The following is a 25,883-nucleotide window of genomic DNA, read 5'->3' on the forward strand; positions in this document are numbered from 1 at the left end:
CTAGTGCCTGCTGACGAAGTTCTCAACTTGTCTATGTCGCAGCCTCCATCCTTGGAGCCGAAGATATTTATACGGCCTCAACTATTGTCTCCAGTTACGACGACAGGGTTTGCTAACCCTACGATGCAGTCCAGTCACACATCAATGTTGAGATAACCTACTCCTCACAGTTCATCTACGATGATGTCAGTGTTAGCGAACCCTCAGACCATTCGGCAGCCTACGTCTACGCAGACCACCACAGTGTTCGTGAACCCACAGATCAACAGGCAGCTTTTATCAACACAGACTTCATCACCGATGTCATCCAGCCAGGTTTGCGATCCTCTTGAGATTATACCTCATCATCAAGCAACTACACAGGCGTTTAATCCAGATGATTTTGTGGATAATATTACCAGTAAAGTTATCCAGGCTGTGGAACGTCGACTCAACTCTGAGCGCTAATTACCGGAACCACGCCCATCTACAGGGTTCGCGAACCCTACAGCAGAAGTTGTTCCAATTACGGATGATGAACCTCAGTATGAATCGGACTCCTATATCTACAATGATGTGAAGATTGTATCATGGATTGCTGATGGTTTGCCTGTTTCCTCGCCTACCCGAGACTCCAACCCTGCGGATACTTATTGTATTCAAGATAATGACTTTGATTCTATCACCATCCCACCGATGCAACCGATATCTCAGGTACCAGAAAATCTCAAAGCAGCTTTTGCAAAAGCTACTACATACACATACACCATCCTTCATCGCACGAAAGTTCCCTCTACACAATATGGAACCATTTCTCAAGGCAACGGAGATTGACGATGACTTTTCCGCGTTTAGCGACTCCAAGTCACGTAGTTATTGTGCAGAGGATCGCAAGCTAGCGCAACTTGACACTATAACCAGAAGGGCCTTCCTTTGGATTGGTAAGGTCATGGGCAATCAATGATGCGATGATTCAGACATTTGAGGAGCCGCAGACGGAACAAGAACGTATGATTTTGTCAGTATTGATAACTCAACAAAATGATCAAGAATTTTATCTCTGATCACTTGGCATCCACGTCAGCGGGGACCACACTACTACGTCGTCAAGGTCTCCTATCAGCGTGTTCATGGACGGATTTATACACGAAACCCTTACTAGGCGGCGCAAACTTTGTTTGATGGTGGAATTAGACAGATGTCTAGAGAGGTATCTCAAGACTAGAAGGATCAGATGATAATCAAGTCTATGCAGACCATGACTAGTTCATGACTAGGCAATCATCTAACCGTGACCAGTTCCGATCAAGATTTTCGGGAATACAGAAGGGCAAAGAAAAGAAATATCCTACAACTAAAGGTGGCAAGTCGTCGTCTTTTCGCCAGTCGTCTGATAACTTCAGGGGAAGCTCCAGCAGAGGACGTTCCTATAGATACTCCAGGGCATCACGAAGATGAAGATCAGGTTCGGAACGGTTGGTCTGTTCCACCCCAATCGTTCACGTAAAACCGTCGACAGTGGGTGGACGTCTCAGCAGTTACTGGGAAAATTGGAGAATGTTGGGAGACGATTATGTGACAGAGATTTTACGAGAGGGATACAACATTCAGCTCAAGGCAACATCTCCGCTTACTATCAACCCTCAAGTGCATCGTTATCCCGAGCCACAATTCAGCTAGCTAAAGGAAGCCATCGACTCTTTACTAATAAAGAATGCGGTAGAAATCTTACATCAACACCATCTCACGCCAGACTACTATTCTCCAATCTTCCTAGTACCGAAAAAGAACTCCAGGGAAAAGTTCTGACTGATATGAAACAATTCAACCTAGATTATCTACTGAAACCAGACAAGCTCAAGATGTTGCACTTGCCTCAACTACGTCGGCTCATCAGACCCAATGATTATTTAGTCAGCATAGATCTACAAGACGCTTATCTGCATATACCGATACATCCAGCGTCCAGAAAGTACTTACGATTCCTGTTTCAACGTTAACATTACCAATGGAGGTTACTCCCCTTTGGAATTTCGTTGGCCCCGTGGCTATTACACATGTAACCAAGCCAATTGTCGCCTATCTGCATCAGCAGGGACTTCGCAGTGCCTTTTATCTAGACGACGGAATCCAAGCACATCAATCAGCAGATCAACTCAGACGTCAACTACAGTTCATGATCGATCTACTTACACAGTTAGGCTGGCTGGTGAATCTATTAAAGTCAGAACTGGAGCCATCACAAGACATACAGTTTCTAGGAATCAGATTCCAGACTACACTGAACTGCATCACCGTTCTGGAAGATCGATGGGCGAACATACAAGCGTGTCTTCCAGACACACTCAACTACCCTCTACCAATAAGGAAGTGACAGTGTCTACTAGTCCTCCTGACGTCAGCACAAGCGCTCACATGCAGAGGAAGGTTACAGTTGAGACCATTACAACGATTTCTCAAGCCTCATCTCTTCAGTCTGCAGAGTATTGCCATACCTCCACATAAAAAATTGTACCTACTATGGTGGACAGACAAACTGAATGTCTGCAGCAGAACTTATTTACAAGAGCCGGCCTGCAACCTTCATCTCTTTGTGGATGCATCACGACAGGGATGGGGAGGGCATTGCAACAAGGACAAGGCAGCAGGGAGTTGGTCGCAACAGGAGAGAAGATAACACATAAATCAGTTGGAATTCAAGGCGGTTATAAACGCAATTCAACATTGGGCTCAGCTACTATCAAATCAGTGTCTCATGATTCACACAGACAACTCGACAGTAGCCTTCTATATAAATCTACAAGGCTCAACACGGTCGGCACCTCTACTAGAACTAACGTTCCAGCTATTCCTCTTAGCAGACAACCTCAACCTGTGGCTAAAGGCTTGTCACATACCGGGAGCAAAGAACGTGTTAGCCGACGCCATATCCAGACCACACCATCCATCATCCACAGAGTGGATGTTACACCCGGAGGCATTCCAACTACTGATAGCAGACCAAGGCCGTCCTCTCATCATATTTGCGACACGGTTCAATCACCAAGTGACAACGTATGTCTCACCAGTACCAGATCCTCAAGCATGGGCTCTCAACGCACTGTCAATCCCATGGGAAGGACTAAACGCATATGTGTTTTCGCTGCCGATCCTGTTACCACAAGTTCTGCAAAAAAACTGGTTTCCAGACCTAATACAGCTCATAGGAGAACCAACAATGCGCCTACCAGACTGGCCGAATCTACTGATTCATCCACACACACGACAGCACCACGGCAATCCAACAGGATTCCAACTTCACGTGTGGACCATATTAAGCACTGCTTGAAGAAAAGAGGTTACTCCTCGAGAGCAGCTAAAGCAGTCACAAAGGCCGTAAGACCGTTCAACTAGGAACTTCTACGATGATAAATGGAAAAGTTTTGACCAGTTTGCTACGCAGAAAGGATTCTCAGCGTTTAAGGCCTCGCATCCTCAAGTAGCAGATTATTTATGTCATCTGAGGGCTACTAGACACCTTAAGGGATCTACTCTCTCGACACACTTGACAGCAATCAGCTCAGTGATTACCAGACTCGGGAACTAAACTCAACAAAGTTCCAGAACCCGTCGCTTTATTGAGATCGTTCAAGTTGGAAGATCAACAACAGAGATTCCGAGCACCCGTCTGCGATCTCAACGTTGTGCTGCAACACTTGACCAGTGATGCGTAAGAACCACTAAGAAAAGACATACAACTTTTGAGCGACTAACACAAAAGACGTTATTTCGCCTCGCACTGGGTACAGCGGCAAGAATGTCGGAAATACACGCCGTAGATTTCGTACGAACTAGGTTCGACAATGGACAACATGCTGCAGTCCACTTAGGACTTAGATGGGATTTTATAGCGAAAAATCAACTACCAGGTCAGCCAGATAGACAATTTCATGTCACAGCATTATCTACAATATTGGGACCCGACGATACACAAGACCTGTCATTGTGTCCAGTCAGAGCGCTGAAAATATACCTGGAGAAAACTACTACTACGAGGAGAAAGTTCAAGCGTCATTTCACCCGCTATCACCCGCCACGTCTATTGAAGTGTCACAAACTACAATCTCGTTTTGGATTAGAGCTGTTGTTACAGAGCAGCAGGGCTATGCCGCCAACAGCATCAAACCCCCATGAGATCAGAGCGTTAGCATCAACACTCGCACCACATGCGAACTGTTCATTATCATCGATAATGGAGGGCTGCTTTTGGAGATCGGACACAGTATTTGTGAATCATTATCTGAGGGATATCCCTATACAAGATATATCCGGGAAACACCAGTTCGGACCTCTTGTAGTAGCGCAACAACTCACGATTCCTGTCAGACAATGAGAAACTCACCTGTATCACGATGACTTGTAGACGCCGATTAGGCAGAGAAGTCTATGTGACACTGTCTTATGCGATAAGTCAGTAAATATGTGATATAGACTCAGTTATGGTAACGTTCTTACCTTAGCATATGAGTCGTTGCAGATAACTAGATATTTTAAAACTAGTTATTTACTCCACTAATTCTAAAAATTACTGAGGTATATTTATTCAGAAATAGGTGGTCCCCCGATTTCTTCAAAATTCAACACGATGAAAGCCTTAAGAAGAGCTCCCAGGGGTATAACAGCAAACGCTATATTGACTATTCAGTCACAGGGATTCAGGGAACATGGCTGACCCACCACCTGTTTCCGTTGGATTCCTTAAGCATACAGCATGAGTCAGGATAAGGAAAAATATGTAATTTTATGATAAAATTACTATTTTATACTTATCCTGACTCATGATCTGAAGGGCCCTCCCAACCGTCCCCTCTCAGCACTTCGGATCTCCCTGTAGGTTCGAGTGCAGGCTCAATTCAGGAGAGAGTGACAAGAGCATGCCTCTGTGTTGGTCACGTGGGACGCAGTGGCAGGAAACTGAGAGGAGGTGCCCAACTGAGAGTGATTTTACGTTTGCTTCAGGGAGCAAAAGGATTCAAGTTTCCACGTACCGTTCGAAGGGAAAGGGAGATAACCATATAGCATGATACTTATGAGGATAAGTATAAAATGTCGATTTTATCATAAAAAATTACATTTTTCAGACATAACTTAATATATATACTGTCAATGAAATCACTTAAACTTAATCTTATAATCTGACTAAAACTTTCCAAAATCATGATACTGATAATAATGATAATATGAAGACAAATTAATTACATAGTATATTGTCTCAGAATAAAAATGTACAACAGAAACCAAGGTTATCGGTACCGAAAACACTTAGGGCAAGTAGATAATATGGTACTTAATGATCAGCATCATCAGAGTACCAGGTTCTAACCTATAAACCCGTGAATATCCGGGTTTGAATTGATCTTCAGTAACCCATGCTTGTCGTATAAGACGACTAACGGGATCAGGTGGTCAGGCTCGTTGACTTGCTTGACAAATGTCATCGTTTCCCAATTGAGTAGATCGATTCTTGTGCTGTTGATCATGAGATTGTCTGGTCCAGACTTATTTACAGACGGTCGCCACATAGCTGGAATACTGCTGAGTGTGGCGTAAAACTAAACTCACTCACTCTAACCTATAAGTTGTTCACTGGTTTCGAGGGGCATCGGTTGATGGTCTTTCTACGTTTATGTTAAAAAAACGAAACAACAGCTGAACTGACCGTGAGGAATGGCGTGGCCTTGGGATCCTGATACTGTGTGAGGAGTGGCTCAACTGGAAGCTGGACTTTGGGACGACTCTTCAGTCTCTTGTTTATGTGTACTAGCAATTCCATAACCTGAAAAACCAAACAATAGCATATGTAGGAAAGTCTTCAAAATAACAGATTTGGCCTTTATGAATTCTTACACAATGTTTTATTCAAGAGATACTCAATATATTAAAAACAAAAATTCAGAGTGTGATTGTATTCAGACATGGATCCTGTTGTTATTCATTTGTAACTTAAATATAGTAAAATTATAATGCAAATAATCAAACCTAATTTTTGTTTCACCAATTAGGCATTACTTGTAACAGAATCACAAAATAACATTTGATTTTAAATTAACTAAGCTATATATTGTGCTGATATGTAACAAGCCAGTATCTTGGCAACAGATATATTCTTATTATCTCAAACAACATCATTAATTCTTTGAGAGTTTTTGCAACATTAGCACTATTATAGGGTTCGTCCAGATTAACAACCATCAGATGATCATGAAAATCATGAAAACAATACAACATCTATTGAAAAATACTCTGCATACAAATGGCATATAAAATTCAACTTGAATGTTGGTTCAGCATGATCAGGAGAGCTAAAAATAGTCTTCATCTCTGGACACTGACACAAACTGTATGTGTCCAGTCTACTGGCCCTATTCTTCAAATTAGATTCAATATCAAGAATATATAGCATACCATACCTTTTTCCTGATGCCTTCTTCTGTACTGTTCAGTTTGATGAGGACGGGAGCAAGGAACTTCCCAAGAGCAGTCTCCAGCTGTTCATCTGTCTCAGCTGATCCGATTCTCAGAAACACACGCTCAATCAGAGCTGCAGCAGAATCACATATTTCTGATGTATAACATATGATGACAACAATATTGGGAGAACAGCATATTAATACAATTTGAAAACACAATGAACTTTTAAATTCTTTGTGAGTAAATGAGTTTAGTTTTACGCCACACTCAGCAATATTCCAGCTATATGGCGGCGGTATGTAAATAGTCAAGTCTGGACCAGACAATCCAGTGATCAACATCACGAGCATTGATCTACGCAATTGGGATACAACGACATGTGTCAACCAAGTCAGCAAGCCTGACCACCCCAACCCGTTAGTCACCTCTTACAACAAGCATGGGTTACTGAAGATCAATTCTAACCCGGATCTTCACGGGTAAATTCTTTGTACTGCAGTGACAAACCAAACAAACACATAAAAAATTACCTCAACTCATCATTTTGTTTTGTTTTTCTGACAAAAATTTAAATCTGTATAAATGGTCTGATAAAAGCATTTGAGTATTCTTCAAGAAATACATTGATCTGTCCATCTGCAGAGTATGTTAGTGAATAACTTTGAAAAAAGTGTTCGGAACTTTGTGTTAGATTAAAATAAACTGAAGCAACAGGAAGACATCCTTACTTCATTGTGATTGTAACAAAGCAGAATTGTAGAACTGTCATAAGTGTGTGTTAATGGTTAAGAGTTATTTTCATCTTGCATAACACTGTTTTGTGGAACATGGAACCTGAACCGATTTCCTTAAAGAATTGTTATGGGCTAAGAGTGCAACTATTGAAAGTCTCTTAAAGTAAGTTAAAGTATCATTATGTATTTCAGATTATCAGACACTGAAGAAACATTCATTGTTATCTTTCTAATCACTTGAACGACTCTACAACATTAAACTCATGAATGATTACTTTATCCTAAACACAAGCCATCATTTAAGAATTTTCAATTTCTGTGTAACACAACACCCTTGTTTTATCCTGAATCAGTACTGCTGCCTGAAAACGTTTGATGTCCAAATCCCCATGATCCGACGATAATAATAATTCCAATAAACAAGGCAGACACACTAAATCATTTTGTAAGAAAAAGGTGCATAATTCAAAAGATGTAAAGTATGTGGCTCTTACGCTTGAACAATAGATAATATATAGGTATCCTATTGGCCATGTTCAATGTGTGTGTTGGTGAGTGGGGCTGAACACCCCTGTAGGCTTCATTATCCCGGCATGTATAGATATGTGAACGTCCCAAGTTTGGTAAGGGTTCTGCCCGTAACATGCGTTTAAAATGTATTCTGTTTATTGGGATTATTTCGAGGGGTTAGGGTTAGGTTTAGGCTTTTTATAAAACCCATAGGCATATATTCGTAGGCATAGACTGATTTTAAAAAAATGCTGGGGCGGAAATCTTTCCCAAATTATGTGTATTAAGAAACGGTTTTCAGTAAAGGTATCGATATCATCATACGACTGACATTGTGTCATCTGAGAGACGTAAACACCTCCCTTCTACAAAATGACTTTCATGCGTTGTAGATTGTCATGATCCAATTTGCGTAGTTGCTATTACGTCAAGGACAACATTAACAAAACGGACAGGTGAGAAAAAATTATCAACTGAGTCAAAAACAGAAGTCACACCGTGTTCATCTTGGCTGGCTTGTTGCCCTGCCATTTTTTTGTATTTCCAATCAGCACTTCATCCACTTCTTGCGAAAATCGTTTGTCACTGCAGCGTGTTGCATAGGTTGATACTAAACTCAGGAATGGAAATTATCTGGAAATTATATAAATATCTCATAATTTGTACACTCACTAGCAAACATCAGACGTATTTATTGGTGCATAAAGGTCTCTGTGTTGAATTAACTTAACAATAACTTCATAATCCGAAACATATATTGATATAATTTCCAGCTCCAGTTAATGAAATCCAAAGACTAAGATAAAAGATATTCCAAAGATATAAAGAGTATGTTATCTTCTTCCAAATTGTATCGATCTCGTAGAAAAAACTATCTATTTAGTATTTACACCACAAATTGTTTGCCTTCGATTTGCATTAAATACTAAATTATTGCAAAGTGCAAAGTTTCAAATAGCTGCTAAATCAATATAATGGCATCAGTGAGATGTTTTTTCAAACAGTTTAATATGCAGCATTCAAATTTTGGTGAAAATTGATATATATTCAAATCACGATGTTTTGTCACGTCACAGATTCATGTATGTACAAGATGTGTTACTCGTTCCGGTGCATGTTGTGCACATCAGGCATCTTGAGGGTGTCCCTTTTCGTAAAAGATTCCTAAATGAATTTAGTACTTTTAGAAAGCCCATTGATGGTAAGTCGCACAATTATGAGTTGGACGCCTTTTTAGAGTATGTGATTATTTTAATAGTATAAGAGGCCCGTATAAGACAACCACTTTATAAGTTTCAGGATTTCATGATAGGCTCCCACAAAAATGACAAAAGAACAAAAAGCAAACAGACACTTTGTCTTTGCGACAGTCGTAAACCGTTAGACAGGAAGCGCGTGAGTTTGTTTTGATTTCGACTTTGACAGTTCATTGAGTAGAAGTCTGTATCTGGTCAGACGGCAACAGAGCCAGTTACTATAAAAGCATAAAAAGATGAATCCGTCAAATATGCAGCAGATGAGGAATAGATCTCCGAGCCCTTTTGGCAGACGACCGCATAGTCACAGCCATACAGGATCCCCTAAAGTAGGCGGAAGGGAAAAGAGCTCTTCAAATTCAATGGATCATCATCACCGTCATGGACACCACCACCACGACAGGTCCAGACCTAGAGTCAAATCAATGAATCTGGGCCAAAGAAATGGTGAGTTGGGTACAATATTCTATCTCGCACACTTTTCTGCGAAATTTAAAAATGCTATTTTTAAATCGTCTCGGATTACATAAGTTTTCTCATCTCATACTATTGCATTGAAAAGACCTGTCTGCAGAGGTTTGGGTGGATTACAATGTCAAGCTGGATGTGTGTCATCATACCCTGACAAGATGGGGTAATGCTCACGCCAAAGTAGCCTTGAGCGGCCATTTCAGTTCCTTCTGTCCAGGGGGCGGTGGGGTAGCCTAGTGGTTAAAGCGTTGGCTCGTCACGCCGAAGACCCGGGTTCGAATCCCCACATGGGTACAATGAGTGAAGCCCATTTCTGGTGTCCCCCGCCGTGATATTGCTGGAATATTGCTAAAAGCGGCGTAAAACCAAACTCAGTCAGTCAGTCCTTCTGTCCAGGGGTGGTGGGGTAGCCTACTGCCTAGTGGTTATAGCGTTCGCTCATCATGTCAATTCCCCACATGGGTACAATGTGTGATGCCCATTTAGGGTGTCCCCTGTCGTGATATTGCTGGAATATTGTTAAAAGTGGCGTAAAACCCAACTGACTCACTCACTCCCATCCCTCATGACCCAGTACATCGCAGCCAAGAACAAAATATTTCCTGTAGGCTTTTGACTGAAAAGTTTCTTTTCCTTAACTCCCAAATCATTTCCCTCTGTCTATGCATGCACCTGTCATAATTTTATGATATAACCATACATTTATGTTTCAATAATGGTATAACTAAAGAAGTATCTTTGGAGCAAACAAAAGGATTATCCCTTTTCCAACTATACTTGTTATGAAGGCTGAATAAATTGATTGGATTAGGGCTGTAACGATTCACTCACATAATCAGTGAACTGAACCATATCAATGCATGAATTCAATTCGTTATTCACGATCACTAGAATCAAATAGTCATGAATATCCTAAAAATGTGTGTTTTTACTTGAATTTGGTGAATTTATCAAAGTGAGATATGCAAAATGGAAAAAATCTAAAGAAGACTGGAGAGCAGTCAATACTCTTTATGATACAAAGGATAATTGACGAACACAATCTGAATAGGATTCATGGAATGGTGGTCTCAGTCGCAATGCTGGGTCATGTCTTGACTGTACGACCCTATTGACTAAAGCCAAAATAGTGTACACTGTCAATCAGTGTCATGTTTACCAGGCGCACATATTCACACACTAGTTTTGTCAAGATTGACATTATGAGATTAAGAAGGCATTGATAAACAGGACAGTTCTTATAGGAGAGTTAGTACAATGCAAAGGTACTAATCAAAATGCCCACACATACATGCCCAAACGAACATGGATAGATTTTTTTTCCTTTAAATGACTACAGTCAGACTTGTATATCCGAACTTCAGATATCCGAATACCTCGGTTTCCGAACATTCTTCACAAAAAAACGAAATTTTCTAGTTACAATTTACCTCGTATATCCGAATGTTCGGTTTCCGTATCCGAACGGTCAATTTTGGTAACAAAACAGCAAAATATGTACAAATTTGCCTCGTATATCCGAACACCAAGGTTGTCGTCGGTAAGATGTCTGATGTTTACCGTTCCTCAACAGTGCTCACTGCATTGACCTTTGATCAATCCTATATCAAAACCTAAGGTCTGTTGTCGGCGAGGTATCAAAACACGAAGTCTATCATGTCTACCGCTTGTCAAAACAGTTTGCTGGCTGCTAGTTAATTCATTGGTTATTGAATATTTATCACAGGGCGTGTAGGTTAATTAGAGAAGAAACAGTTAAAGTTTGACATTGAGTTGACACTGATTGGAATCGTTGATAGAGTAAGCATAAATAAAGACGGAGGTGTCAGTCGTTGTGCATTTGAGCAAGATGGCTAGTACTGCTAAACGTAAACGTTCTGCCATTATGTTTTGATAGCAATTTCAATCCTGAGATATATGCTAGATATAGAAACAACACAAAGGCGTGGATGACAACAGAGCTGTTTCCTGCTTGGCTGCTGTCTTTTGATCGACAGATGAGGTCACGTGGAAGGCGGGTCATTTTGCTTGTTGACAATGCGGCTAGTCACAACTGTAAAAATGTAGCCGATGTAATTTATGTTATGTTATGCAAGATGTTATGTTAAATAAAGATGTAGTTATGTTTTAATGTTATTTTTAGTTTACGTGTAGCCGACCGCATAGGTCCTGATTCAGATATCCAAATGATTCATTTGTCCGAACAATTCAATAAAACCCGAAATGTGCGGATAAACGAGGTCTGACTGTATATGATTAGTTTGTCCATCTTAAGTGTCAGTTCTCATTTGTATCTGTGCTACATTTGCTATAATCATTTTATGAGATTATCACCCTTAATCTCTCTTCTGCGCCGCTGGAGTAGCCTAGTTGTTAAAGAGTCCGCTGGTCACGTTGAAGACCCGGGTTCAATTCCCCATGTGGGTACAATGTGTGAAGCCCATTTCTGGTGTCCCCCACCGTGATGTTGCTGGAATATTGCTGAAAGTGGAGTAAGACTATAACACTTATTATAAGTGAACGACATATTTTTCTTACCTAACACCTCAATGTAAATTTTGAACTGTTTGAAGCACAGGTATTGGATAATAATGAGAACCATAGTTAGCCAATTCTGAGTTAGAGTTGTCTTCCTTCCAGCAATTTGCATTTGCAAAACATCAGTAATTTCTGTACATCATATGTGACTCAATTATTCGAGACATATGTTACATTTGACCACTTTCTAAATGGCATTGTGTACTCTTATTGTTACTGGCTTCATTATCCACTATTGTACTGTACAAACATCTCCTCCAACTTGTATATATGCTTCTCTATCCTCATGCTGGTCATCACTAGTGTGATAACAGTGTTAGAACCTACACCAAACGTCACTCTCATCGCAATAAAGAAGTTGTTCATCCATGTATTGTTATGCTTCCTTACTGCTCCAATTTCTTAATGCCTGTCTAAGAAGTTTATCTTTGAAAGATATGTTGAGTCTTCAACCACATCTCCTACACAAAAATCTTATTAAACAAAAAATTGATGTGGGGAAACTACACTCATACCATTTTTGTCGAGTCGCATCCAATTATCACTCAATGGCATTGTGTTTTCATATCCCGCAATGTAATATCATTTTCATTTTTGTAATAAATTTATCATGTTTGCAGTTATTTATTAATCTGCTTTCATGTTTTGGTGGGTACTCTTCATTTAAACTAAAATTGATGTGTCAAACGTATCATTAAAAGCAAGACTTTATGGATGACAACTTATTCAGGCGATGAAGGCATACAAAACGTCATGATAATGTTATTAAGAGCAACATTGTTATTCACAATCTTGTTTAGTAATGGCTATTTTAAGCAGTGAGGTAATCATGGTAATAAAATGCACTCACAAACTTAGGCTCATAATATAGAGATGATGATTTCAAAAGTAGGGAGGGGGGGGGGTGTCACCCATTTTGTTCTGGGGAGGTAGGGGGTCATCAATTTTGTACACATGGACTAGGGAGGGGTTCAGCAATTTTGTACATGACATGCATGTGTGTGTGGGGGGGTCACTTACTTTGTACATAAGTTTTAGGGGGGATCATTCACATGGTACATGCTTAACCATAAAAATCCACATCAACCCACAAGTTATGGGACTCAACCCAACAAATGTACAAGAATTTGTACTAATAACAACATATCGCCTTTGTAGATAGCAGTGTCAACAAGTGAAGCCTGTACAATACATAGAGGGGGATTGCCAATGATAAAGATGATAAGGACATTGGTATAAATATATGGTTCTCTATCCTCATGCTGTTCATCACTTGCTTGATAATGGTGTTAGAACCAACACTGAAACGACACTCTCGTGCAATAAAGAAGTTGTTCATCCATAAATTGTTATCCTTCCTTTTTCCAAAAGATGTATTTGGTAATATGTTGCTAGTTATAACAGGAAATATAAATATATGTCGGTGTTGACAGGTAACCACAAATAAACAACTTTTTTATTTAGCTTGTATTGTATAGTTATAAAAGGAAATTTTGAAATATATGTCGGTTTGACTGTAGACAGGATTTGTGATCTGAACAGACAGTGGGCGTGGCCATGTGGAGGACAGGATGTCATTCACTGGTTAGTCATAGTGATTTTGACAAAAGCTCAATTACCGTACTTGGTATTAGTGCTAAGGATAGCAAAGATAATGGTCATTTGTTAAAGATCTGTAGTGAATAATTGTATACCATGGAGATAGAGTATCTTTAGGGTGGTGAACCCTTTCTCTCTCTGTGAGCTCACTCCACCAGTTTGTGCATTCTGGCACTGTCAAAGAGACCACAGTTGGTTAGATTCCATATTTTCTGTGATTAGTACCAGTTAAGGTAAAGATTAATTTTATAGAGTTCATGGATTTATAGCTCATCATCAGTGGTCAAAGTTTCGGAAATAAAATTGTGTATGTTTCTTTGTGGTGAAAAGTCTATGTCAAAAAGTGTATTATGAAAAATACTTCAGGCTTTCACTTGAACATGGTGGTTTAAACCTAAAGTTTAATAGAATTTGAATTCTTTTATCATCATGGTCAGTGAATAATGCCAGATATGTAATTAATATAATATTTTACCGAATGTCCAGGTTTACTTTACAGACAGGGACCTGAATGAGATCCAGATCAGCATGATTAGTATACCAACTGGGGCGGTGGGGTAGCCTAGTGGTTAAAGTGTTGGCTCGTCACGCCGAAGACCCGGGTTCGAATCCCCACGTGGGTACAATGTGTGAAGCCCATTTCTGGTGTCCCCCGCCGTGATGTTGCTGGAATATTGCTAAAAGCGGCGTAAAACTAAACTCAGTCAGTCAGTTAGTATACCAACTAACCAAGACAGTCCAACTACAATATGAACCAATTGTAACTGTTTTAACACACTGTAAACTGACCTTTTCAGCATGTTCACTGTTTCAAGTAATGTAGTCATGTTCATACTCTGTTCAACTAACAATGAAATAATGAACATCATTTTTAAGTTAAAACCGACTTTTGGATCCATAACCATGACAACAAAATTTATTAACCAAGGATTTTGATATATGCCACGAGAAGATGTCTAGGGTTTGCAGCTCAAGTCAAGATATTAACAGGCAACCCAACTTGTTATATTTATGATTAGATTTTCTCAGTAAGTACAGATTCTACTTCTAGTACTTTTGTTGGGGTGAGTCCCAACCAGGATTCGAACCCACACCCTCAGAGTCAGGCACCTAATCACCAGCACACAAAGTCAGCCATCTAACCCACTCAGCCATCGTGATTTCCACAAAAATGGAAGTGAGACAACTGGTAGTCTAGATCCCAGACTTTGTGTACCCCTCAGATAAGCGTAAATTGGCACGGCTCCCACGGCTGAAGTAGGATAATTGTATTCATAGTTTTCGGCTGTGGGAGCCTTACCAATTTACACTTGAGAAAATGTAATCTCAAATATAGCACATGTTACATTTGACCACTTTGAACAAAAGTGTGATCCCAAATATGACATGTGTTACATTTGACCACTTTGACCAAAAGTGTGATCCCAAATATGACATGTGTTACATTTGACCACTTTGACCAAAAGTGTAATCCCAAATATGACATGTGTTACATTTGACCACTTTGACCAAAAGTGTGATCCCAAATATGACATGTGTTACATTTGACCACTTTCTAAATGGCTTTGTGTAACCATTGCAGTGTATTGATGCTTATAAACCATGACAAGGAAGCTAATTAGTTTCTTTGTCCTGTGCTCACATTTCAGAAAAGATTGTATTGTCGTGTCACATTGTGTACTTATGGCATTTGCTTCCATCATATCAGTGTAGCAAAAGTATTATTTCCTTCATAGAGATTTATAGTAGGTCAAATGAAGCTGTCAAGATTTTCCCATATCAGCATGATCAGAGTAGGAAAAGTATTATTTCCTTCATAGAGATTTATAGTAGGTCAAATGAAGCTGTCAAGTTTTTCTCATATCAGCATGATCACAGTAGGAAAAGTATTATTTCAGTCATAGAGATTTATAGTAGGTCAAATGAAGCTGTCAAGTTTTTCTCATATCAGCATGATCAGAGTAGTAAAAGTATTATTTCCTTCATAGAGATTTATAGTAGGTCAAATGAAGCTGTCAAGGTTTTCTCATATCAGCATGATCAGAGTAGTAAAAGTATTATTTCCTTCATAGAGATTTATAGTAGGTCAAATGAAGCTGTCAAAGGTTTTCCCATATCAGCATGACTTCAGAGTAAAGTATTATTTCAGTCATAGAGATTTATAGTAGGTCAAATGAAGCTGTCAAGTTTTTCTCATATCAGCATGATCAGAGTAGGAAAAGTATTATTTCCTTCATAGAGATTTATAGTAGGTCAAATGAAGCTGTCAAGGTTTTCCCATATCAGCATGATCAGAGTAGTAAAAGTATTATTTCCTTCATAGAGATTTATAGTAGGTCAAATGAAGCTGTCAAGGTTTTCCCATATCAGCATGATCAGAGTAGTAAAAGTATTATTTCCTTCATAGAGATTTATAGTAGGTCAAATGAAGCTGTCAAGTTTTTCTCATATCAGCATGATCAGAGTAGGAAAAGTATTATTTCAGTCATAGAGATTTATAGTAGGTCAAATGAAGCTGTCAAGGTTTTCCCATATCAGCATGATCAGAGTAGGAAAAGATATTATTTCCTTCATAGAGATTTATAGTAGGTCAAATGAAGCTGTCAAATATTTCCCATATCAGCATGACTGTGAGCATGAAAAGTATTATTTCAGTCATAGAGATTTATAGTAGGTCAAATGAAGCTGTCAAGGTTTTCCCATATCAGCATGATCAGAGTAGGAAAAGTATTATTTCCGGCCATAGAGATTTATAGTAGGTCAAAATGAAGCTGTCAAGGTTTTCTCTCATATCAGCATGATCAAAGTAGGAAAAGTATTATTTCCTTTCATGAGAGAGATTTATAGTAGGTCAAATGAAGCTGTCAAGGTTTTCCCATATCAGCATGATCAGAGTAGTAAAAGTATTATTTCCTTCATTGAGATTTATAGTAGGTCAAATGAAGCTGTCAAGTTTTTCTCATATCAGCATGATCAGAGTAGGAAAAGTATTATTTCCTTCATAGAGATTTATAGTAGGTCAAATGAAGTTGTCAAGTTTTTCTCATATCAGCATGATCAGAGTAGGAAAAGTATTATTTCAGTCATAGAGATTTATAGTAGGTCAAATGAAGCTGTCAAGGTTTTCCCATATCAGCATGATCAGAGCAGGAAAAGAATTATTTCCTTCATAGAGATTTATAGTAGGTCAAATGAATCTGTCAAATATTTCCCATATCAGCATGATCAGAGCAGGAAAAGTATTATTTCCTTCATAGAGATTTATAGTAGGTCAAATGAAGCTGTCAAGGTTTTCCCATATCAGCATGATCAGAGCAGGAAAAGTATTATTCGGCCATAGAGATTTATAGTAGGTCAAAATGAAGCTGTCAAGGTTTTCCCATATCAGCATGATCAGAGTAGAAAAGCATTATTCTGGCCATAGAGATTTATAGTAGGTCAAATGAAGTTGTCAAGTTTTTCTCATATCAGCATGATCAGAGTAGTAAAAGTATTATTTCCTTCATAGAGATTTATAGTAGGTCAAATGAAGCTGTCAAGGTTTTCCCATATCAGCATGATCAGAGTAGTAAAAGTATTATTTCAGTCATAGAGATTTATAGTAGGTCAAATGAACCTGTCAAGTTTTTCTCATATCAGCATGATCAGAGCAGGAAAAGTATTATTTCCTTCATAGAGATTTATAGTAGGTCAAATGAAGCTGTCAAATATTTCCCATATCAGCATGATCAGAGCAGGAAAAGTATTATTTCCTTCATAGACATTTATAGTAGGTCAAATGAAGCTGTCAAGGTTTTCCCATATCAGCATGATCAGAGTAGGAAAAGTATTATTTCAGTCATAGAGATTTATAGTAGGTCAAATGAAGCTGTCAAATATTTCCCATATCAGCATGATCAGAGCAGGAAAAGTATTATTTCCTTCATAGAGATTTATAGTAGGTCAAATGAAGCTGTCAAGGTTTTCCCATATCAGCATGATCAGAGTAGTAAAAGTATTATTTCAGTCATACAGATTTATATTAGGTCAAATGAAGCTTCAGTCATATCAGATTTATAGTAGGTCAAATGAAGCTGTCAGGTCAAGTTTTTCTCATATCAGCATGATCCAGAGTAGTAAAAGTATTATTTCAGTCATAGAGATTTATAGTAGGTCAAATGAAGCTGTCAAGAAGTTTTTCTCATATCAGCATGATCAGAGCAGGAAAAGTATTATTTCAGTCATATAGAGATTTTATAGTAGGTCAAATGAAGCTGTCGCTCTTTTTCTCATATCAGCATGATCAGAGCAGGAAAAGTATTATTTCCTTCATAGAGAGATTTTATAGTAGGTCAAATGAAGCTGTCAAGTTTTCCCATATCAGCATGATCAGGAGTAGTATTATTTCAGCTTGATAGAGATTTATAGTAGGTCAAATGAACCTGTCAAGGTTTTCCCATATCAGCATGATCAGAGAAAGTGCATTATTTCCCTTCATTGAGATTTATAGTAGGTCAAATGAAGCTGTCAAGGTTTTCCATATCAGCATGACTGTAGAGTAGTAAAAGTATTATTTCCTTCATAGAGATTTATATGGAAGTAGGCCGTAAATGAAGCTGTCAAACATTTCCCATATCAGCATGATCAGAGCAGGAAAAGCATTATTTCCTTCATAGAGATTTAGAAGTAGGTCAAATGTAGCTGCTGTCTAGTTTTCCCATATCAAAGCAATGATCAGTATGTAGGAAGCAGTATTATTTCAGTCATAGAGATTTATAGTAGTAGGTCAAAATGAAGCTGTCAAGTTTTTTCCTTACATCACGACTGTGAGAAAAGTAAAAAGCATTATTTCAGTCATAGAGATTTATAGTAGGTCAAATGGCTGTCAAATATTTCCCATATCAGCATGATCAGAGCAGGAAAAGTATTATTTCCTTCATAGACATATTATATAGTAGGTCAAATGAAGCTGTCAAGGTTTTCCCATCAGCACGATCAGAGTAGTAAAAGTATTATTTCATAGCTTCCGGTATAGAGATTTATAGTAGGTCAAATGAAGCTGTCAAATATTTCCATATCAGCATGATCAGAGCAGGAAAAGTATTATTTCCTTCATAGAGATTTTATAGTAGGTCAAATGAAGCTGTCAAGGCTGCTTTCCCCATCAGCATGTGCTGATCAGAGTAGGAAAAGTATTATTCAGCTTCCATAGAGATTTATAGTGCAGGTCAAATGAAGGTGTCAAACATTTCCCATATCAGCATGATCAGAGCAGGAAAAGTATTATTTTCAGTCATAGTGAGATTATAGTAGAAATAAATGAAGCTGCCAAATATTTCCCATATCAGCATCAGTGTAGCAAAAGTATCATTTCCGTCATAGAGATTTATAGTAGGTCAAATGAAGCTGTCAAGTTTTTCCCATATCAGCATGATCAGAGTAGGAAAAGTATTATTTCAGGCATGGAGATTTTACATAGGTCAAATATAACTTTCAATATTTCCATTTTCACCTACTGTCTTTGTTACAGTGTTGATAAAGTAAACTATAGTTTTAGCTCACATGACTATTTTGAAAAATGGGAATTAATATTGAAAAGGCTATACTTTGTTGTTTGCCACCTCAGCATATACTATACTCCGCGGCAATGAAGATTCATCTCCTTTGGACAATGAAAACATTATAAAATTAGTTCAAAATTACATAATTGAAGCAAACAGCTTTGCGGAATTTAAGTAACAACATAAAAACATAAAATGCATTTGTTATCTTGCTTTTTATTTTTACTTTGATTTTGAGTCATTCATTAATATATGCTTCATAGAATGGATTATAAGCTGTGATGTACTATATGTGGAGAAGCACTGATATAGGTCCTTTTGGCCTGTTCGCTTATCCTCTTTCCACTTTGTTATGTTATGTAAAATGTGAAATTTAATGGAAATGTTGTTTAAATCAAAAAGCTATTAATTGCATTTACTGCGACATTCATATGTATTTGTTTATCTTCATTGCAAATCTAGTTATTGTCAGTTAGTAATGGGACTCTGCACCTATTCTGTCTGTTTAGATCATGCTCTGTACATCCTTAATTTTCCCCAAATGCATTTTTGGGTCTGTATCTACTTTGATGAAATTGCAAGAGTGAGGAAGCAAGATTTTGACACGTGTTTTTTCTTATCATGATAGCATTGCTTTTTGTTCACGTTAATGGCAGTGACTAGGGGATCCTTGGTAGGAATGTAGATCCGCAGCAACAGGAATGTAGGTGCCAGCAACAGGAATGTAGATCCGCTGCAACAGGAATGTAGATCTGCTGCTGCAAAAAATCCTTGTAATGTATAGTAAAGATTCAATTAGTTATAATTTACTCTTGCTATTTTTGTGAAATATTGCACTTTCTGTCTCTTTGTGTGTGTTCTTTTAAGACCTCAGTGCTCATGTTAAATGCTTACTATGTAGTTCTTTTTCATAGCACATGTCAAATGTTCCCAATATCTGGAGGTAGTAAACAACACTATCACGCTGATGAGTAGTGACAATAATACCCAGCAGCCTATCACACTCAGATTGCTACTACTGAGATAAAGTGTCGCTTTACAATCTGTCAGAGTCCACTGACTAGGTCAGACAGAGTTCTTATATGACAGTCACATGACAGTCACATGATCCCACAGCTGGGTGAAAACAGGGTCACCCTCAGTGCATCTTGCTGACATGTGGACTGTCATCGCCCACTTTGTAGTCATGCCCATGGGGATTTAACCTGACCTCATTCTACATGCCTTGTGACAGTCAATGCACACTGCTACTTAGGACATAAGAACCTGGGGACATCGTTACATCACCTGATACCGTAAGGACAGGTAACAGGAGCTGTCCTTCCCCATATGTTTGATTTTGACCTACCTGCTTTCTTGAGCCATACCAGGTATAAGAATGATAAATATTCACAGCATCCTTGATTACTCAGTGTTTTTGTTTGTATATATCTATTTCATGGATAAGTGATTGAGGTCTCTTACTCACATGATAAACTTACCTCATGAATGTAATTAGGTAGGAGTTGATTTTAGTATCATGCTATTCAAATTTGACTCAGAGTGAATTGTATTTCAAAATTCTTTTTATTTTTGTTGGACTGTATTTCAATCATAATCAAACCACTTCTATTATCTCAAACTTAATATCAGCACCCAAATATTTTCAGTGTTTTTTCATGTATTTCAGTAAATGAAAGCAATAAAAAAATATTTGGGTTCTGATATTAAGTTTTGTTGCATTGCCTGCAATGTTTAAAATAAATTGTAAGAGGCTAATGTCTTGCCAAAGTGTGTCAACATTATCATGATAATGTTTGATCTCAGTTAGCCTGTAAGGGGCACAGTTGATCAAGTTTACCTTTGATAAGTAGACTGTTGACATGAAATTAGGTGAAATGAAGGAATATCACACCCTAGCCACGTTTTTATATTTTTTGTTATTATGGAGGTTGCGGTGGCTGAGCAGGTTAGGTGGCTGACTTTGTGTGCTGGCAATCAGGTGCTTGACTCTGAGGGTGTGGGTTCGAATCATACGTGAAATGAAGGAATATCAAACTCTAGCCACCTTTTCGTTATTGTTGTCTGTAGGAAGTGTTGTTTAATTTTCATGCTGTCAACTTTAGAGGATTACACAGTGCCATCCTTTACTTTAGAGGATTACACAGTGCCATCCTTTACTTTAGAGGATTACACAGTGCCATCCTTTTCTTTAGAGGATTACACAGTGCCATCCTTTACTTTAGAGGATTACACAGTGCCATCCTTTACTTTAGAGGATTACACAGTGCCAGCCTTTACTTTAGAGGATTACACAGTGCCATCCTTTACTTTTAGAGGATTACACAGTGCCATCCTTTACTTTTAGAGGATTACACAGTGCCAGCCTTTACTTTTAGAGGATTACACAGTGCCATCTTTTACTTTGATTACCAGTGCCAGCCTTTACTTTAGAGGATTACACAGTGCCAGCCTTTACTTTAGAGGATTACACAGTGCCTTTACTTTAGAGGATTACTCAGTCTTTTAGAGGATTACACAGTGCCATCCTTTACTTTAGAGGGATTACACAGTGCCAGCCTTTACTTTAGAGGATTACACAGTGCCAGCCTTTACTTTAGAGGATTACACAGTGCCAGCCTTTACTTTAGAGGATTACACAGTGCCAGCCTTTACTTTAGAGGATTACACAGTGCCATCCTTTACTTTAGAGGATTACACAGTGCCAGCCTTTACTTTAGAGGATTACACAGTGTGCCAGCCTTTACTTTAGCCTTTACTTTAGAGGATTACACAGTGCCAGCCTTTACTTTAGAGGATTACACAGTGCCAGCCTTACTTTAGAGGATTACACAGTGCCAGCCTTTGCTTTAGATACACAGTGCCAGCCTTTACTTTAGAGGATTACACAGTGCCAGCCTTTACTTTAGAGGATTACACAGTGCCAGCCTTTACTTTAGAGGATTACACAGTGCCAGCCTTTACTTTAGAGGATTACACAGTGCCAGCCTTTACTTTAGAGGATTACACAGTGCCAGCCTTTACTTTAGAGGGGAGTGCCAGCCTTACACAGGATTGCCAGCCTTTACTTTAGAGGAGAGGATTACACAGTGCCAGCCTTTACTTTAGAGGATTACACAGTGCCATCCTTTACTTGAGAGGCCTTTACTTGAGAGGACATGAGAAATAAGCACATTTGCTAATCTTCTGCTCTATTGCTAGTGTAGACATGAATAAATAGGCACATGTCAGACCTACAAACACAATGACAAGTGAAAGAGGCTGACATAGCTGTCAGATACATCCTACATATGACCTCAGGCAGTGGATAAAGGTTGTTAAGTGTCCTACTTCCTGAACTTGATAACAGTGAGAGGAACTAGTTCTTTTTCCTGATTAAAAATAATGAGTTGCTTGAATCCTGATAATTTGACATTTTATTCTTGTATATACTTCTCAGTACACACAGTACTTTCATATTACTATATAATTATTCTGTCAGGAAAGAATTGGGTGTTCTTCTTTGATTAGTGTGTATTTAATTGCCATCCTTCAAACAGATTCTAATTATATCTTATGTACTGGCTCACACATGCACTTACTCACTGACTCTCACTCACTCACTCACTTAAGACCCACCCACTCACTCACTCACTGAGTCACTCACTCATCCTCTTAGTCACTCACCCTCTTAGTCACTCACTCACTCACTGAGTCACTCAGACCCGTGAAGGTCCGGGTTAGAATGAGCCTTCAGTAACTCATGCTTGTCGTAAGAGGCGACTAACGGGATTGGGTGGTAAGGCTCGCTGACTTGGTTGACACATGTCATCGGTTCCCTATTGCGCAGATCGATGTTCATGCTTTTGATCACTGGATTGTCTGGTCCAGACTCGATTATTTACAGACCCCTGCCATATAGCTCGAATATTGCTGAGTGCGGCATGAAACTAAACTCAATCAATCACTCACTGAGTCACTGACCCACTCACTCACTTACCCACTCACTCACTCACTTATTCACTCACTCAGTGTTTTGTGTTTTGACAGAGCTGGAGAGCATGGCTAACATAGAGAGTGCATCAGTGCATGGCAGCATCAACCACCAGCATGACAATGAAGACAACAGTGACGGTGACAAGGCCGAACCACCTCTCCAGCGGATTCCATCACTGTACACACCTGGCATGGAGGATCAACTCAGGAGGAAGCTAAAGGTGTTCTTCATGGATCCGTGCAGCAAGTTCCGAGCTAAGCGTCAATGGCCCTGGAAACTATCCCTGCAAATACTCAAAATCATTCTGGTTACAGTTCAGGTGTGTAAATCATCCATTCTTTCATACAAGCTGTGGTTTTTCTGGGTAACCATGGTAACAATATAGGTTCCAAGTAACCCATGATTATCATATATAAGTGAGTGAGTGAATTTAGTTTTATTACGCATGTAATAGTCAGCCTCGGCCATAAACGATCGAGAGCTTTGATGCCTTTGTTTTTTGCGCATGTTCCCAAGACAGATTTCATGTTTCTATACCTATTCGAGACATGATTATTTATTATTTATTAACAGTTATAGTTCTCTCAAGAGATCGGCAGGAATTGTCCCGCAATCAACTGGCGATTATGTCATCAGAAAATGTGTTGTCGATTCCGAGATTGTTTTATGTGTTAAATCTACTAAAATATAAATGAATATTCCAAAATACTTATGCAGACATGTTCCTGGAAAATGTAAACAAGTTTGTTTTCATGCTAATGACTCTGTTACTGAGACCACACAGTCTATACACAATCTTGTGATGTTTCATGGAAGGTCAGACGTTGGTGTGATATACATTACTTGTAATAGACAAGTTGATTTTCTGACTATGTTCAAACAAAAAAGAAATTAAATTTATACATGAAAATGTCAGTTATAAAGCAGCTGTCTGCCAAAACATGCCTCCAGACATGCAGCATTGTGAACAGTACTGGCTGTGAATCCTGTTGTAATTTACTGATAATGAAACATCTGTTGTCCATTACAGATAAAATTGTTTATGTCATGGTTCAAACAATATTCGTATGGTGTAGTCTGAGTAATTCAACCCATGCTTGTCGTAAGAGGCAACTAACGGGATCGGGTGGTCAGGCTCGCTGACTTGGCTGACACATGTCATCGGTTCTTTATTGCGCAGATCAATGCTCATGCTGTTGACCACTGGATTGGTCCAGACTCGATTATTTACAGACTGCCGCCACATAGCTGGAATATTGCTGAGTGCGGCACAAACTTAAACTCACTCACACACTCACAGAGTAATTCACCTGGTTGCACCTGGTGCAGGTTGTTTATAAAACTGAATGACCCTGTAATGGGTCTCATCATGACCATTCTACCATGTTTGTCATTGAGATATTCATCACAATACAATAAACTGTGTCATTACTTATAAGGACAAACTTTATGGATGAACAACTTATTTATTGAGGTGATGCAATGTTTCCATACAGATTCTTGTATCATTGTCAAGCAGGTATGAAACAGTTAGAAAACAGGGCTATGTATATACAGTGTATAGTTAACAAAAAGAACTAGAAGATAATTGAGAAAAATGTTGATGTGATGACAAGGGATTACAAGAATTGTTGCATCACCTGAATAAAGAAGTTGTTCATCCATAAAGTTGGTCCTTATCTGACTCTCCAACTTCTAGAAATGCCACTCAAAGAATGTACCATTACTGCAGTATCTACCAGCTCTATTATTGGATTGAAACTTGAGTAATGTTGCGTTAGTATGATAAGTACCTTCCCTTCCATCCTCCTCCAGCTTAATTCCAATCTCATTAAGATGAGATCTTTTACTTTGATATGTCTCCCCATGTGAAGATCTGAGAACACTACCATAGGAAGACATGTCAGGTGATCTTTCTACTAGGCAATCAGCATCTGTGCTTCTAAATTCTTGGTACTAGTATTGAGTAGTAAAGACATGAATACATGTCTATACAAATCTAGGTATGTCTTTGGTATTAGTATGCAAAGCATTCATACAAACACATGACAACATACATGTACAGTCAAGCACCATTGTGTCAAACTCTGATAACTCGATATCTCGGTTGTCTCGATATAACATCTCAGTCCCGGCAAAATCCTTCATAATTTATCATTATTCAAGCTCTTTTAATTTGATACGAATGTCTCGATATTTCGGATATCTTGATATAATTTTATGGTCCCAACAAGCAAAATTACCCTTTTAACTCAATATTTGCAAAGAAACTGAATATTCACGTACCTTTCATGGGCAAGTATCCCCTGAACTGAGGTTGTTTACATACGTCTACACACGGTGTGCATGATTCAAATCAAAGGGATGCGGTAGTGTAAACTAATTAAGGCTAATTGAGTTGAAGGTGTCACTTAATTAGGAAGGAATTACTTAGGAAGTACTCACTGTTACGACTAAACACTACTGATAATGGATAATAGTTTCGAATCAAAACATACTGAGAAGCGTTTTGTTTTCTTTCATAGTCATATGTGATGATATGCCCTGGTTGGATGTCTCTAAGTTCGGATAACTCGATATTTTTTCTTGGTCCCATGAATATCGAGACAACAGTGCTCGACTGTATTACAAATACACAAAACTATAAACAACCATAATAAGGAAGTTGCAAATGCAAATAAATAGAGCTGCATTGCCATTATCATTATATTGCTTTTTCTACCATGCACATGATACAGTAAAAAGTGAAGGCCTGGTACGTTCAGGGCATTCTAGTTACAGTTTATGAGTTGCCAGCCATCTTGTCTTCTTGTAAGTAAAAATTCTTCAG

At 38.6% G+C, this 25,883-nt stretch overlaps 2 protein-coding genes across 3 annotated transcripts in view; one reads left to right on the forward strand and one right to left on the reverse strand.

The window, feature by feature from the left end:
• LOC124284670 (proteasome adapter and scaffold protein ECM29-like) overlaps window positions 1-8,271 on the reverse strand; it is a 70,237-nt gene extending 61,966 nt beyond the window's left edge. Inside the window, 3 exon segments of the mRNA XM_046720775.1 lie at window positions 5,678-5,794; window positions 6,429-6,559; window positions 8,171-8,271. Coding sequence (XP_046576731.1) covers window positions 5,678-5,794; window positions 6,429-6,559; window positions 8,171-8,204 — 282 coding nt within the window. The 5' untranslated portion in view covers window positions 8,205-8,271.
• Window positions 8,272-9,041: 770 nt separating this feature from the next.
• LOC124284650 (mucolipin-3-like) overlaps window positions 9,042-25,883 on the forward strand; it is a 36,342-nt gene continuing 19,500 nt past the window's right edge. Inside the window, exons 1-2 of one of the 2 annotated variants that reach the window (XM_046720754.1) lie at window positions 9,042-9,376; window positions 23,107-23,372. In XM_046720754.1, coding sequence (XP_046576710.1) covers window positions 9,166-9,376; window positions 23,107-23,372 — 477 coding nt within the window. In that variant the 5' untranslated portion in view covers window positions 9,042-9,165. Of the gene's footprint in view, window positions 9,377-20,267; window positions 20,448-23,106; window positions 23,373-25,883 lie in introns of those variants that run through there. The other variant, XM_046720755.1, reaches the window with a different exon arrangement.

This window comes from Haliotis rubra, unplaced genomic scaffold (assembly GCF_003918875.1).
Source record: "Haliotis rubra isolate DU_JTF1 unplaced genomic scaffold, ASM391887v1 Scf340, whole genome shotgun sequence".
Taxonomy (NCBI): domain Eukaryota; kingdom Metazoa; phylum Mollusca; class Gastropoda; order Lepetellida; family Haliotidae; genus Haliotis; species Haliotis rubra.